General features: G+C 36.7%; 1 protein-coding gene across 1 annotated transcript in view; it reads right to left on the bottom strand.

Moving 5' to 3' along the window:
• PLXDC2 (plexin domain containing 2) overlaps positions 1-18,150 on the bottom strand; it is a gene marked incomplete at both ends in the record, with an annotated part of 289,409 nt that overhangs the window by 129,923 nt on the left and 141,336 nt on the right. Inside the window, one exon of the mRNA XM_083377986.1 lies at positions 11,272-11,483. Within this exon, the coding sequence (XP_083234112.1) occupies positions 11,272-11,483 (212 nt within the window). The remainder of the gene's footprint in view (positions 1-11,271; positions 11,484-18,150) is intronic.

The following is an 18,150-nucleotide window of genomic DNA, read 5'->3' on the forward strand; positions in this document are numbered from 1 at the left end:
GTAACTGCCAGAAGTGTCACATGGAAGCCGTACCCAACCCATTGCCGGCAATGGCAAAACAGTCCTGATACGTCGCGCGACATCATGTGACGTCATGAGTTTAACATGTCTGATGTAACTTGAAGAATCCTGACTACTATGGGGATGGTCATTCTGCTGATCATCTGGTTGATCTGTAGAATAGAGATATTCTGGCTTTTGATATAACTGCTTATTAGCACTTTTTACTTAGACATAGAGTTTGAACTTATTGATCTTCTGAGGAGGTCAAAGCAATGAACTCTGTTCATTCTGTGGATGCAGCCAAGTTCTTTGGAGGACTGAGATGAATTACTTGTTGATTACATTCTGCATTTGCTGCCTAGCAAACTGGTTATTTTGGTGAAAATGTTAAACCCTTCTTTTAAAGGAGAATTATTTCTTCTAAAATAAACATGATATGATCTCTTTTGATCTCTTAGCCTAATACAATAATTAATGATAATTTCCTGCCTATTCACTTTGCATATAGAAAAGCTTTACTCACATTGACCCTGTAATGGGAAAGTTGGGTATAAGCTAACAGATATAATTCATTACCTCTCTTTATGTATATAGTATATACATGTAGAAAAGATATGAAAAGGTTGCAGCAGAGGTAGACAATCTAATGCCTTATTGATTCTTAGGACCAATTGTTACCAATATCAAGCAGCAAAGAATTTTGTGATCCGCAAATATCATTAATCTATCTGTTAGTAGCAGACTAGTCTTTAAAGAACAAAACAAACCACTTTTGCACATTTAGCACTGCACTGCATTTTCATTTTCCTACCTAAATGGAACTTGTGTTGGCAAAATTTGAAGAAACTATTTATCTCATTTAAAATAAAATAAAACTGCATAACTGTGTCACTTTGTGAATTGAATTGTGAAGGTGATCTGCAGGTGTTTGCAGTTTTGAAGAGCGAGGAAGGGGTGGGACTAGGAAATGCTTCCATTTACAATTAACTCTGAGACTTTAAGGCAAGAAGGAGTTTTTTTTTCCTCCCACCACTGATTGCTATCGTTCCTTCAATTCTTGATTTCTAAAATGAGAAGTGCAACTGCTTAATTGCCTTGAAGTTATACTCTGACTGCAAAGTCTGCTCTTGATAGATGGGTAGGAAGGGAAGAGAGAGAGAAAAAGAGCTATTTCCTTCTCAGTGGAACTAGTAATTTGCATCTGCTCAGGTTGGCTCTTTTTATTAATAACTCCAGGGGGCTTTCATGTTTGAAATTATCCCTAACAAAAATGGATAATTTGTGAATGCCAATGTGATCTGCCACAATCCTGCACATCTCAGGCTAACCTTTGTTTACTTTGGAACTCTCCACTGCACATACTTTAACTGCCAGCATTATCCTATAATATCATGGGGGCAAGGAGAATTATGTGAAGTGAACTTAAGTATCTGGGAACACAGGCAGATTATATTTATCTTTTTTGCAATTTTTATTCATTTTCAATGTTGCAAGACAATTTTCAATTTTAAAAATATATGACACAGTTCTGCATATAGTATAAAATAAAAGATTTTAAGAAACGTTTATCTCTCATATCACAATTTAGATTTAAGTATAAGTATTTTACCATACATTTTTTAAAATAAACCCCTGAAAAATATGCCTTCAGGAATTTATAACCTGAAGGAGAATATACAGAAGAAGTCATGGGAAGATAGGGCAATTGGGTCAACATTTTTGTAAAGTTCAGGTGATGAACCCTCTACCTTTTTTTGGAAATGGCATGTACCATTTTGAAGCCACTGCCCCTCCTCCGGGGACATCCCTAAGAACCTAAATAAAAATGGCATGAACCTCCAGAGATAAGAAACACCATTCTATTTCTTCCTTACATAGCTTAAGCTTTTAGAATATACCTTTATTGTCAGTATGTAACCACAACAAAATTAAGTGCTGTCCACAGTGCACACTACACACAAGTAAAAACCACAAATAAGAACATACAGTATATATACACATCCTTTACATTCTATTAACCATTGTACTGCCCCTAATATTGCACTTCAATGTTGCACTATATACATTAATATTTAATATGGTTACAGCTCTGGGATAAAAACTATTTTTCAGCTTATTTGTCTTTATTTTTTATTATCCTGTACCACCTGCCAGATGGTAATGGTTCAAAAAAAGAATGTCTGGATGAGATGAGTCTTCAACAATGTTTTGAACTTTCCTAAGACAGTGGGAACTGTACACTTCATCTGGGGGGGGGGCAGCCAATAATCCTCCGTGCAATGGTAATTACCCTCTGGAGTGCTTTCCTATCTGCTACTGTGGAGTTAGCAAACCACACACAAATGCAATAGGTTAGAATGCTCTCTATGGAGCAGCAGTAGAAGGTTATCAGCAGTTTTTCATTCAGTTGTTGTTTCCTGAGAAGTCTCAAGAAATATAATCTCTGCTGGGCCTTCTTAACCAATGCTATAACATGAGCACTCCAAGTCAGGTCCTCCTTTATGGTAACACCCAGAAACCTAAATCTTTAAGACCAATTCTGTATTCTGCTGTATGTATACGTGAATATATGCATGCATATTCATTCATATTTTATCTTTGGAGGTGTGGCTGGAGTTATCTTGGCAACATTTTTGGAAATCACTTGTCCTTGTTCTTGCTATGGCTGTGAGTAAGTGACAGATCAAGGTTATCCAGGTGACTTTGTGCCTAAAGTTGGACTATAACTCACAATCTGCTGATAACTAGCCAGGTGACTTCAGCCATTTCATGAAACAGGCTCCAAATATTATCTACAACAATATGATTCTCAAATGGCACTACATTATTTTTATTAAGGGATTTTGCATTTTCTATTTTTATTTTTTTGCAGAGAGGTTTTTAAAATCAGGATTGTCAGTGTGTCATAAATCATTAATATAATAATGCACATCGAAGACTTGAACAATATATTATTCTGGTAATAATATGAAATATCTTATGACATAATCCTGATTTCATTGAATTAATTAATGTTTAAACCAGCCTGTGCTGTTACATCAACCATAAAGTATTATGCAGTGCATATTGTGCTGCCACCATGTGGTTGTTTGGGGAACTACAACATTATGTTAATTTGTTCAGCCAACCCCTCCCATTTGTGACATACTTCCTCTTTCTTCTTAACCCTGAGTGTTCTATCACTTCCTGCCATCATCTCACATGCGGTGGTCTCTACATGCTAGGACCATTACTGTCTTTGACCTTGAAATACCATCCATTCATCATCTACCACATCTTGTTTGCTGTAATCTTCTCTGCATGCAAATAAAGGTCCTTCTGGATGATAAAAAGGTAATTTCATGAGTTCTGCTATCTGGCAAAGGCTGTTAGCAGTGATAGTATCCACTTATACAGGCCAGGCACAGGGGTCTCAGCAAGGGGATACATCATTAAACAACAGTCAGAGTCAGAATACAGCCAGCTTTCCAGCGTTCTGATCTTACATAGATTCTGTTAATGTAAATGTAAGCAGAACTTTTCAATTTATTTCCTTTCTTTTCAAAAGAGGAAGAGGGAAGATACAAGAATTTTCAAGTCCAAAATTTTCTATTGGATATTCGGGAAGCATAGAACCTTGAATGAAGGTATATATGAACCGCATCAGAATCATGGTAAAGCACAATTTCCTATCATTGTATATCTAATGTTAGGAAACAGTTGGCCTTCATGCCAAACTGAAGATATACCAAACCAGTTTTCTAATTCAGATTAGAAAATAACCGCAAAAGATAATTTTCCCTAGTCATAATTTGCCCAATGAGAAAGGAAATTACATTGGTAAATTTAAAATATAGCCTGTGATCTGAAAGACCCAATATAAAATGTGGCATGTATATTATTACTTATTACATGACAATGATTTCAGCTCTTACTAATTTTCCAGTTTCTTATTAATATTCATCAATGGATATAAGAATAACAATAAACTGATTATAAACAAAAACATAACACAGTTGCCAAAATGATTCATTGCAGCATTTTGAAAAATTAAAAAATGTGACTTCCAGCAGCAATCTCAATCCGTGCATTGACAACTATTTAAAAGAAGAATGTATGTAGCTCAGACGTGAGCTCTGGAGTTGTTGGTGCTCTATGAGCTTGACTGCTTATTTGCAGATGTTTCATTACTCAACTAAGTAATATCATCAGTGCCAGAATGCGAGTTTGTACCCTGTTTATATATAGCAGCTTATATTCCAGTGTTGATGGGGTGTGGTTTCTCCTTGGTAATTCCTTGATTTGTTGTTAGCTGCGAAGTCGTCTCCGACTCATCGCAACCATATGGACAACATTCCTCCAGGCCTTCCTGTCTTCTACCATCTTCCGGAGTCCATTTAAGCTCACGCCTACTACTTCAGTGACTCCATCCAGCCACCTCGTTCTCTGTCGTCCCGTTCTTCTATTGCCCTCGATCTTTTTTTTTATTGAAAAGTTTTATCATACATTTTATCTTTAACAGTCCCCCCTGCCCCTCCCTACCCCTCCCCCCTCCCCTCCCCCCCGACATCCCAGAGCTAAGTACAAGGTATAAAAAACAAAAAAACAATCATAAACATCCATATGCTAACAACCATAAACTCTAAAATCTATCACTCTCTAGCTCATATAAGATAACTACAAACACTATTAATATTAAATATAAGAAAAAGAAGGGAAAAAAAGAAAAAAGAAAGGAAGACTTATTCAAATGCTACATGAAACTTCTTAGTCCCATATTTGTTCTGGATATACTCAATCCATTTTCTCCATTCCATAATATAACGTTCTTGCGAGTGATCTTTCAAATAAGCCGAGATCTTTGCCATCTCTGCAAGGTCAGAAACCTTTAAAGTCCATTCTTCTATAGTCGGCAGTTCCTCCTTCTTCCAATATTGACCTACTAAGAGTCTTGCTGCCGTAATTAAGTTCAACATCAGCTTAATGTCCACAACCGTAGCATCTGTAATTATACCCAACAAAAAAAGTTGCGGACAAAACTTTATCCTTTGCTTGAAAATCTTCTGCATGTTCCACCATATTTTTATCCAAAAACCCTTAACCTTTTTACAGGTCCACCATATGTGAAAATATGTTGCATCTTCATTGCCACACCTCCAGCATTTAGGCTGATAATTCGGATACATACTTGCAAGTTTTTTAGGATCTAGATGCCATCTATAAAACATTTTATAAAAGTTCTCTCTTAAATTTTGAGCTTGTGTAAATTTTACGTTCCTCACCCAAATCTTTTCCCACGTGTCCATTGTAATAACTTCTTGAATGTTTTGGGCCCATTTTATCATACAATCTTTAACAAGTTCTGTTTCTGAGTCAATTTCTATCAATGCAAGGTATATCCGTTTAATATGTGCTGGACCCTGATTTCTAATTTGCTTTATCAGATTTTCATCAGTCATTGTAAAACCATTTTTCTGATCTTCTTTCCACCTGGCCCGTAGCTGAATATATTGAAACCAAGTTTGAACAATCTTCTCATCTCGCAAGAGGCTATATGGTTTCAAACACCAGACATTTCTTTCCAAGCTTAAAATCTCCTTGTACGTAATCACATCATGTTTAAAACCAACATTTATATTTTCTATTGCGTGTTTTGGGATTGCCCACAATGGTATCTTACAATCTAGCTTATGTCTATACTTCTTCCAAACTCTCAACAATGCCTGTCTTAAAATATGCACTCTAAACACATTATCTACCTTCTTATCATACAACAAATATGCATGCCAGCCAAACAACAAGTCGTGGCCCTCAAGATTTAATAATCTCTCTTGTGTCAAATTGATACAATCACTTATTCCTGCTAACGCAGCAGCTTCATAATATAATTTAAGATTAGGCATTTTAAGACCACCTCTTTCACGAGTATCCTGCATAATCTTAAGTTTAACTCGTGGCCTTTTCCCTGCCCAAACAAATTTATTGATACCTCGCTGCCATTCCTCCAAATTAGAATCTTTCTTAAGAACCGGTATCATTTGAAATAAAAATAAGAATTTAGGCAGGACATTCATTTTCACTGCTGCAATTCGCCCCAACAAAGACAATTGCAATTTTTCCCAACTCTCCATTTCTTTTTGAATTTTCCCCCATAATTTTTCATAGTTATTTTTATATAACTTTGTATTAGAGGGCGACAGAAGCACCCCCAAATATTTGACCCTTTTAACAATCTCAAATCCAGTTAATCCTTCTAAGAGAGCCTTTTGCGAAGCTGTTGCCCTCGATCTTTCCCAGCATTAGGCTCTTCTCCAGTGAGTCCTTCCTTCTCATTAGGTGGCCAAAGTATTTGAGTTTTAGCTTCAGGATCTGGCCTTCTAAAGAGCAGTCAGGATTGATCTCCTCTAGGACTGACTGGTTTGATCGCCTTGCAGTCCAAGGGACTCGCAGGAGTCTTCTCCAGCACCATAGTTCAAAGGCCTCAATTCTTTGGCGCTCAGCCTTTCTTATGGTCCAACTTTCACTGCCATACATTGCAACTGGGAAGACCATAGCCTTGACTATACGCACTTTTGTTGACAGGGTGATGTCTCTGCTTTTAATGTGCTGTCTAGATTTGCCATGGCTTTCCTTCCCAGGAGCAAGCGTCTTTTAATTTCTTGGCTACAGTCCCCATCTGCAGTGATCTTGGAGCCCAGGAAAACAAAATCTGTCACTACCTCCATTTCTTCCCCATCTATTTGCCAGGAATTGAGAGGGCCAGATGCCATGATCTTGGTTTTCTTAATGTTAAGTTTCAACCCAAGTTTTGCACTCTCCTTCTTCACCCGCAACAAGAGGCTCTTTAGTTCTTCTTCACTTTCTGCCTTTCTGGTATCATCTGCGTATCTTAGGTTGTTGATATTTCTTCCAGCAATCTTAATTCCAATTTTTGATTCATCTAGCCCTGCCTTTCTCATGATATGCTCTGCATATAAGTTAAATAGGCAGGGCGACAGTATACAGCCTTGCCGGACTCCTTTCCCAATTTTGAACCAATCAGTGGTTCCGTGTCCAGTTCTCACTGTTGCTTCTTGACCCGCATATAGGTTTCTCAAGAGACAAATAAGATGGTCTGGTACTCCCATCTCTTTAAGAACTTGCCACAGTTTGTTATGATCCACACAATCAAAGGCTTTAGCAAAGTCAATGAAGCAGAAGTAGATGTTTTTCTGGAACTCCCTAGCTTTCTCCATGATCCAGCGTATGTTGGCAATTTGATCTCTAGTTCCTCTGCCTCTTCGAAATCCTGCCTGTACTTCTGGTAGTTCTCGATCCACATACTGCTGAAGTCTAGCTTGTAGGATTTTAAGCATGACTTTACTAGCATGAGAAATGAGTGCAATGGTGCGATAGTTTGAACATTCTTTGGCACTGCCTTTTTTTGGAATTGGGATGTAAACTGATCTTTTCCAATCCTGTGGCCACTGTTGAGTTTTCCAAATTTGCTGGCAAATTGAGTGTAGCACTTTTACTGCACTGTCTTTTAAGATTTTGAATAGCTCAGCTGGAATACTGTCACCTCCACTAGCTTTGTTGTTGCTCAGCTTTTCTAAGGCCCACTTCACTTCACATTCTAGGATGTCTGGCTCGAGGTCAGTGACCACCTCATTGTGATTATCTGGGACGTTAAGCTCATTCTTGTATAGTTCTTCTGTGTACTTTTGCCACCTCTTCTTAATCTCTTCTGCCTCTGTTAGGCCCCTGCCATTTTGGTCCTTTATCATGCCCATTTTTGCATGGAATGTTCCCTTCATCTCTCCAATTTTCTTGAAAAGATCTCTGGTCCTCCCTATTCTATTGTTTTCTTCTACTGTATTTCTTTGCACTGTTCATTTAAGAATGCATTCTTATCTCTTCTAGCTATTCTCTGGAATTCTGCATTCAATTGGGCATATCTATGTTTTTCTCCCTTGCCTTTCGCTTCCCTCCTTTCCTCAGCTATTTGCAAAGCTTCCTCAGACAGCCATTTTGCTTTCTTGCATTTCTTTTTCTTTGGGATGGTTTTGGTTGCTACCTGTTGTACAATGTCACGAACCTCTGTCCATAGTTCTTCAGGCACTCTGTCTATCAGATCTAATTCCTTAAATCTATTTGTCACCTCTACTGTATATTCAACAGGGATATGATTTAATTCATACCTGAGTGGCCTAGTGCTTTTCCCTACTTTCTTCAGTTTAAGCCTAAACTTTGCAAGGAGAAGCTCATGGTCTGAGCCAGTCAGCTCCTGGTCTTGTTTTTACCGACTGTATAGAGCTTCTCCATCTTTGGCTGCAGAGCATATAGTCAATCTGATTTCTGTGTTGACCGTCTGGTGATGTCCATGTGTAGAGCCGTCTCTTGGGTTGTTGGAAAAGAGTGTTTGCTATGACCATCATATTCTCTTGACAAAATTCTATCAGCCTGTGCCCTGCTTCATTTTGTACTCCAAGGCCAAAATTGCCTGTTATTCCAGTTATCTTTTGGCTTCCTACTTTAGCATTCCAATCCCCCATGATGATAAGGACATCATTTTTTGGTGTTACTTCTATAAGGTGCTGTAGGGCTTCATAGAACCGGTCAATTTCATCCTCCTCAGCACTGGTGGTTGGGGCATAGACTTGGACTACTGTGATATTGAATGGTTTCCCTTGGATTCGAACTGAGATCATTCTGTCATTTTGAGGATTGTATCCCAGTATTGATTTTCCTACTCTTTTATTGACTATGAAGGCTACTCCATTTCTTCTGAGGGATTCTTGCCCGCAGTAGTATATCTGATGGTCATCTGAATTAAATTCACCCATTCCTGTCCATTTTAGTTCGCTGATACCTAAGATGTCGATGTTCAGTCTTGTCATCTCTTGTTTGACCACGTCCAGCTTTCCTTGATTCATAGATCTTACATTCCAGGTTCCTATGGAGAAAAAATCTTTACAGCATCGGACTTTCCTTTCACCACCAGACACATCCACAGCTGAGCGTCCTTTCGGCTTTGGCCCAGTCGCTTCATTCTTTCTGGCGCTACTAGTACTAGCCCTCTGCTCTTCCCCAGTAGCATATTGGACGCCTTCCGACCTGAGGGGCTCATCTTCCAGCGTCATATCGTTTTGCCTTTTGGTACTGTCCATAGGGTTTTCATGGCAAAGATACTGGAGTGGGTTGCCATTTCCTTCTCCAGTGGATCACGTTTTGTCAGAACTCTCAGCTATGACCTGTCCATCTTGGGTGGCCCTGCACGGCATAGCTCATAGCTTCATTGAATTATGCAAGCCCCTTCGCCACGACAAGGCAGTAATCCATGAAGGGGAAATTCCTTGATTAGGGTACTGTTTTTGCTTGATTCTTTGCAGGTGTTAATCTTTGCTTATGTGGATGTTGGCTGCTGGAAATGATGTGGTCTGGTCTTTTTGTTTCTTTCTTAGCTTTTGAATGCTGTGTAAATGTGTTTTTTCATTAAGTGTCTACCGATGGCTGATGTGTCTGAATTCCAAATTTCCAGGAGTTTTCTAGCAATTCTTGGATTCAGCTTGAATTTGGATGTCCAGAGTTTCCTAGTGAAATTATGGTTGAGTTTGTCCATGTGTTATGAGATTAAGGAGTTTTCATCATGTCTTCTGCAAGTAAACAGTAAAGCTCAGAGAGCACCAAGGTCTCCACAACTGAAAATAATCTCAGATAGAGTTTTAGATATACACGTAATGTTTGACTCATAATCATTCATTTAGCAACCATTCAAAGTTACAATGGCATTGAAAAAAGTGACTTACAACTGGTCCTTGCACTTATGACTGTTGCAGCATTTTCACTATCATGTGATCAAAATTCAGGCACTTAGCAACTGGCAGGCATTTACAACAGTTGCAGCACCCTAGGGTCATGATCTATAAACTTCCCAATTGGCTTGTGACAATGAAGGAAGATTTGCTCAACAACTACATGGTTTACTTGACAACTGTTGTAAAATCAGGCACGATTCACTTAACAACCATCTTCTGGTTCTAGCCAATTGTGGTTCTAAGTTGACTACTATAGATGGTTTTAGGTATACAGTGATTGATAACTTGTTGAAGAGCAATGCAAAGTTTTGTGTATTGCAAATGAAATCAGAAATCAGTTCATGGAACTGTATGAATTAACCAAGCCATCATGGTGATAGAAAATTAATTTAGGTGCTACAGAGCAGCAATTGCAATGATGAACAAATTATAATTGTGTTTTCACTTTTTAAAAAAACTCTCACATTTCATTAAGCAAATGTAATGTAATTCCTATTCTTTGTAAGGTTCTAATAATGACTGGAAACAAAAAAAAATAAGAAAGGAAAAGTAACCATGATAATGAAGCTAGGGAATGGAGAACAGTTACCAGAAATTTAAAATGGTTATCTTTTCATAGTATTTCCATATAATATTACATTGTGCCGCATTATACCAAGGAGTATAGCTGATTCTCAAGAATCTCATTTCATAGAAACATCATTAAATATAGGAGAGGAGAGCAGCTGAAATTAATTATGTCTTTGCATAATGCATGCTGTTGAGCTTAAATCTATAGGAAAAATACTGGTTATTTTAAAGAGACACATATTTATTATGAATAAACGCACACATGTGCATGCACAAGGGCATAATGCACATACATATTTCTAACTCAAGTTCCATTTGTTCTGGGATTCCCAAGACATGAAAGTTGGACATCCATGGATGTACAATAAGGATAATGAAAGTGATTTAAATATTCGTGACATTCTTTAAGTTAAGCCTTCAGTAAAGGATGCAGCACCAGAACAAAGTGGATATAATAAGAAAGCAAAAGGTTGCTGGTGCATAGAAATGTATTGTGCATCTGCAGGATTTTTTGTAAGTTGCAGACATTAACCTGATCTTTCTGACTCACTGGGTATATACAGTAGAAAGAAAATAGAATTCACAAAATGCAAGGCTCATTAAGAGTATGGTTTATGGATAAGGTCTCCCTCCTCTGCTCACAGGAGTGAACTAACTGAATCAAATGACACAAGAACATTGCTGTAATGAAAAGGCTACACCCTTGGAGTTGCATTGCCTACTGTCTATGCATTCTTAAGACAGTATCTGATTGGGCCAGCTCCCTGCTCTGGTATATAATATTTGAAATGTCTGTATTTGCTGGCTGATGAACAGCTTTCCTTTATGGGAAAGCTGTGAAGGGTTGATAATGAGGTTTTATATTAGTGCTCACTGTGCAGCTATGTGAAGTCAACAACATCAACAGAGAATAGCCCACTACCTCAATTTGCGTAGTGTTATCATGCGTGTCATCAGGAAGTAGATCTGTAAAACCTCCAGGTTTTGAGGAGTCCTGTCCTATGCTGGCTCTGTTGGTGTCCACTGATTTGAGCAATTCCGAATGTCGTTTCCATCTGTGGCTATATCTGTAGGAGTCCATGTGCACATTTTCCTCCACTCGAGGGAAGTTCTGAACCATTTCATAAAATGCACCTATCAGATAAAGAGATAAGAAAGGATTCTTAATGAAGATAAAAAGAAGTCAAAGATATTTTGTTTTTCTTATTTACAAGTGGGAACCTGGAATCCTACTGAGAGTTTCAGGAAACCACTCTTGGTGTTTTCCAGAATATGCTACTCCATTTATCTTCCTTCTCCAGTTTTCCATTCTTTCCCTATTCATCCCGTATTTAGTATTTCACAATCACCAGCATTCATTTTTCTGTCTGTGAGAGGTATCCAGTGAGAGAGAATGTGCTCCACTCAGATTTGAAGCTGAATAGATGATATGAAGTGGAGACGAGTCAGTATTTCCTCAAAGAAGTTAAAGGAAATATATAGTGGAGCTTTGGAAGTGGCATGGACACAATATTGGCACCTCCTTAACAAAAATATATCTTTTCCTGGGATCATGCAGCCACTCTGCAACTCTTCCAAAAGGCTCAGCTGGTTTAAGGAAGTTTCACCAGTTGCCCTCTACTCAGATTCAAAACACAACTCATCCAACTCTCAAACTTTTGAATAATGTCATATTGGCTACATAATCTAAGAATGAGGTTGTTATTAGAATAGATGATATAATTCCAGTAGAACTCCTTATCTTTAGAATAAGAATGGCCAACCTTTTGGGCTTGTGGACCAATGCCACTATAATATCACAATTATGGGAAGAGCTAAAATTTTCTTTTTCTTTCTGAAGATTATGAAGGGGTTAAGGGTCAGTCTTGAAAAATCTGAAGGAATTTTTTATCCCTTTCTTAAAACATCCCCAAATGTGAATAAATCTATTTAGGACCAGGTGAATTTAGGGTTTTAGAGGGGTTCCATTAATGAATTAAACCTTGGAAAGACTAAAGGCATCCATTCTGATCTTTAAATCTACCCCAAGAACAAATGGTCCAAAATTTCAGAATATCTTCCCAAATTGACAGGCAATGGTTTCAGAGAGAATATAATCATGTCTAGCTAAGTATGACTATATTTTTCTGCAGGTGTTCTCTGGTAACCAACCACAAGGTCTTACAGCATAAATTCTGTTTTCTCCCTGTTGTGCATATACTTATGCGATACACTAAAAACATACACACTGTATCACATTTTGGCCACACACAGTTTTTCTTCTTTATGTTCTTTAATCTGATGCCTTCCTATAGAAGACAGATTTACCACTGTTATTCCTGAAAGTTTTCACATCCCACTTCAAATTTAAATGAACTTGGTCATAGTCATCCCAAAGCGAGCTGAATTTTCTCCATGGCTATGTGATTTAAACTGATGTAATAGATGGACTAATGTGTAAGAATCAAAGAACAATATTTCAGTATAAATCTAATCTGCTATTATATTTTGTGGCAAAGTTCAAATTAAACTTAATAGTGAAACATTTAATCAAAACAAACAAAGCCAAACTAAACTAAAAGAAATACTCAACAATTTTTGCAGATAAGACCACAAGGATTGAGGGCATTATTGGAAGTTCCACAATCTGGGCGTATAGGATAATTCACAAACAAATCCACTGAGCATTCAACAATCAAAATAACTTGTTATTTGCATTAAATTCTTTAAAAAGAATTTTGGATTGAAAATATTTTGACTATAGGAAATGAAAACGAAAGTATTTAACCACAAAAAAACTTTGCACAGAATGATTTGGACTAGTGATGCGGGGAAAGTATAACTGTCTTTGCGTACAAATAATCTCCACAACTTGTGGGAAGAAAAGACCCCACCTTCCCAAGGTACAAACTCTGTACCTCTCATGTCCCTTAATTTCTTTATTTGAAGAAAATGCAGCAAATGACCTTTCCTATTGGAAAGACTTTCGGCTTGTAGGGAAATTAAGAAAGGACCTGACAGAGTTAACACAGAATATTTTCGAACCTAGCATTCAATTAGCACTGCAATGTCATTCAACTTCATTGGAAACAGCTAAGAAGACATTAACAAATAATTCAGTCATAAGGGAAATACACAGACTAATTAAAACTTGCCTAGCACCTTACATGGGCCAAGCCAGGGCTTTTATAATACTGCAAGTAGACTGTTTAGAAGCACTGAGTCAAACATGTGCATCTTTAGTGTCTTCCCATCACACGAAGAAACACACCATGAAATTTTATACAGCAAATATATTGGGGCACTGTTTTGAGAAGAAAGATTAGCAACAAAGGGGTACATGATGAATATGTAACAAAGCTTGTTTTTTGCTTTAACAATTTCAGCAGTTGTCCTTGAAAGGTTTCCATGAACTTAGGAGAGAAAATGATTAGGTAGTAATTTTATTCACCGCTTAGATTGAATTTGAATTAAGATTGAAGCCCTGTATCACCGAAAGAGAAAGAGAATGAGCAAAGAAGCAGTCCTTCCCACTTCCAACTATTTTGAGATCAGTCAGGATTAATGAATGAGTTGTTGCATGCATGCTGGACCACTTGTGCTTGCTGTTGATCAGCCCAACTCTTCCCAGTCAATGCAAACAATGAGAAGTACTATAGCAAGAATGCATGTATTATAATTCACTCAGTGCGGACAGCCTTGAAAAGAATATTTTAACAGAGGGGCTGAGGTGAATGGAAAGAAACTGCTATTAAAAAAATATAATAGCTGTTGGCAAGGCCTCATTCTTCCTCCAAGTCACTTCCTGCAAAAACTAAAATAGAAATCACATAGGGTCAGAGAAAGTAAAATAAACTTTAACTGGAAAAGAGATGATTAATTAGTTTTCCATTCGTGACAAAGCTTGGGTGTTTTCCATTTAATTACCAATTATTATTGTGATTTTTTTAAAAAAATTGTATTCTCCCTCATGCTGCTTACCTTATCATATTTTTTAGAGTTTGACTTCAAAATTTTTTTTGATACTCTGTACCGGAGATGAGCACGGGCCCCTAGAGTCAGAAACAACTAGCACGCATGTGCAGGAGAACCTTTACCGTTTTACTGTATTTATACCACTTTTTATTTTTAAACTAAGTTTTAATTTATTGTACATTATCTAGAGAATTCCTGTAACAAAATTTACTATTAAATTATATATATATATATATATATATATATATATATATATATATATATATATATATATATATATATGTGTGTGTGTGTGTGTGTGTGTGTGTGTGTGTGTGTGTGTATGTGTTTATGTGTATGTGTATATGTATGTGTAAATTTTAGATTGCTAACAAAGAATTAAAGGGAGACTGATATGCATTTCAAACTTATTTGTTTTCATCAGTCAGCCATACCCTTCTGAGATTTGAACCTGGGTTGATTGCACATTAGGCAGTTGTTTTAACCTCTAGGTCACAAGCTCTATCTCACTTTGTTAGCTGAGAAGCAAGGGAGATATGTGTTAAATGCTTGTTAACTATTTAGATTACCTTGCTAGGCCCCAAACATGGGACAAATCTTTATATCCTGTTTCGGCCTAACCGAAGGCCATCGACAGGCAGTAGTCACAACAGTGACAGCTCATATTTGTGTAAATTTTAGATTGCTAACAAAGAATTAAAGGGAGACTGATATGCATTTCAAACTTATTTGTTTTCATCAGTCAGCCATACCGAAAGAGGAAATAAAGATTTGTCCCATGTTTGGGGCCTAGCAAGGTAATCTAAATAGTTAACAAGCATTTAACATATATATGTATGTATGTTATTCAAATTGGTAATAAAGAATTAGGGAGGCTGAGATGGCCATTTCGAACTTATTTTGTTCTCATCAGTCAGTCATACCCTTTATCTGAGATTTGAACCTGGGCTGATTATATATTAGGCAGTTGTTGTTGTTTTTTAGGTACATAAATGGCCATCTCAGCCTCCCTAATTCTTTATTACCAATTTGAATAATTTACACAAATAATGAGCTGTCATAAGTTGACTATATCCTGTGGATAGCCTTGGGTTAGGCAAAAACAGGAAAGAAAGAGTTAATTAGCAAGGTGTATTCAAAAAAAGCCTTGACAAATACTTAACACATATCTCCCTTGCTTCCTGCTAATAAAGAGAGAAAGAAGCTGTGGCTCAGGGAGTTAAAAAAACAAAACTGCCTAATATATAATCAGCCCAGGTTCGAATCTCAGATAAAGGGTATGACTGACTGATGAGAACAAAATAAGTTCGAAATGGCCATCTCAGCCTCCCTAATTCTTTATTAGCAATTTGAATAATTTACACAAATAATGAGCTGTCATAAGTTGACTATGTCCTGTGGATAGCCTTGGGTTAGGCAAAAACAGGAAAGAAAGAGTTAATTAGCAAGGTGTATTAAAAAAAGCCTTGACAAATACTTAACATATGTATGTATGTGTGTGTGTGTGTATATATATATATATATATATATATATATATATATATATATATATGTATGTATGTATGTATGTATGTATGTATATGTATATGTATATATGTATATATATATGGATCTTTGGTTATTCGGGTTTTTCCCCGCGTAGAGCTAAAGGTGTAGGGGCGACGTTTCAACGGAATCCCATCCGTCATCATCAGGCTGGTGGCTTCTGCTTCCTTCTTCTGGGAGAAGCATGTGGCTGTTTGTTCCTGTTTTTTAAACTGCCAGAGGGGGTGTGTTCTGTGGAAACAAACAGCCACATGCTTCTCCCAGAAGAAGGAAGCAGAAGCCACCAGCCTGATGATGACGGATGGGATTCCGTCGAAACGTCGCCCCTACACCTTTAGTTCTACGCGGGAAAAAACCCGAATAACCAAAGATCCACATACAAACACCCGCGAAAACCTCAGAAAACATATATATATATATATATATATATATATATATATATATATATATATATATATATATATATATATATATATATATGTATATATGTATGTATGTATGTGTATGTGTATACACACACACATATATATACATATACATATATGTAAATTTTAAATTGCTAACAAAGAATTAAGGGAGACTGATATGCATTTCAAACTTATTTGTTTTCATCAGTCAGCCATACCCTTCTGAGATTCGAACCTGAAGGGTATGGCTGACTGATGAAAACTAATAAGTTTGAAATGCACATCAGTCTCCCTTAATTCCTTGTTAGCAATTTAAAATTTACACAAATATGAGCTGTTACCGGTGTGACTACTGCCTGTCGATGGCCTTCAGGAGCTGGCCACGCCCACCCAATAGGCCATATGCACTCGTAGCCATGCCCACCCAGCCCCGATGGCAACTGCAATGCTGATGAGGCCCTCAATGAAATTGAGTTTGACACCCCTGATACACACACACACACACACATACACACACACACAGAGAGAGAGTTTACATTTATATCGACTTAAAACTAATTTCTTCTTCTATTTTGGGACTAAGGTGAGAGAGAAAGAATTCACCAATTTTCACAAATGGAAAAAACAACAACAATGGGATCTCCTAAGGACCTCTTTTTAATTTTTCAAGAACAATCTGGAGGTAGAGAGAGCAATTAATGAACCAATATTATTTAGACAGATTTAAAAAAAGAAGACAAATGTAACTGTTTCTAACTGTTTTTGCGTTTTTAGGTTTTTAACTGTTATGACTTTCTTTCAGTTTTTAAAATTATTTTTTATTAGTTTTATAGCGTTAACATAGAAGGTAGGGAAAAAGAGACTTGGAATAGGGTAGAGGAAAGGTTAAGGGTAGGGGTTGGGGTATATACATATATTTGTGAAGCAATATGGTGGTTGGGTAGTCTTAAGTAGCAAATAACAAATTGTTTGTAGATAGTTCAGGTTACATCAATAAAAATTCCCTCTCCGATTTCCTTAATTTTCACCTAGTCAAAGTAATTAAGTTAATACAGTTCTAGTTATGAGCTAGTCAATTAACAAAGTTTTCAATATAGTTAGACTAATACATATCAAAATCCTGTTTTTAAGTTTTACCTAATTGCAATAAAAATATTCTAAGGTAGCCTATAATATGCAAAAAAGAGCTTAGTTTTTGGGTAACCTACAATTCCCTATTTCAGTAAAGAATAATTCTCTTGTCTACAAAACTTAAGTTGTTCATTACATATCATTTTTAAGAGTTAATAGTAAAATCTAATTTTCATCTTAACACATCACCAATTTATTAAAAAAAATTGTCTTAACCATTCAACACTTAATAAAATACTATCTTTTTTTTAAAATCCCATTTATATCCCGCCCTTCTCCGAAGACTCAGGGCGGCTTACAATCTAAGAAGCACAAATCAATGTGCTTAGCAATAGCTTCTATTATAAAATTCTAAATTCTATTGTATAATTCAAAGTTTTATTCTAAAAGCTTAATTTTGTTTTCCTTTAAAAATCTAAAACCTAAATATAGAATCAGGTTTTTTTAAGATTCCCCTTAGTCCATCAAAAGACATTTTTTAAGTTCTGTCTTTACAAATCCCCCCAAAAAGAGACAAATCTAGGTCTTTAAATCTAACTCTTGCCTTCTTTTTGTGCCAATCAGATTTCCATCTTAGAGCTTTTAAGTTCTCCAATGTGTCTTTTTTTCTTCCTCCACCTCTTATTTAAATACACAGAGACCATCCAAATGACAGTTTTGCCAAGCTAAAGTTCCCTTTATAATCATTGAAGTATTGCTTTAATAGCTCAGTTTTTGATGTTTGCTATGATATGGTTGTCATTAATTCAGTCTGGTCTTTATCT

Source organism: Vipera ursinii (genome assembly GCF_947247035.1).
Source record: "Vipera ursinii genome assembly, chromosome: Z".
NCBI classification, from domain to species: domain Eukaryota; kingdom Metazoa; phylum Chordata; class Lepidosauria; order Squamata; family Viperidae; genus Vipera; species Vipera ursinii.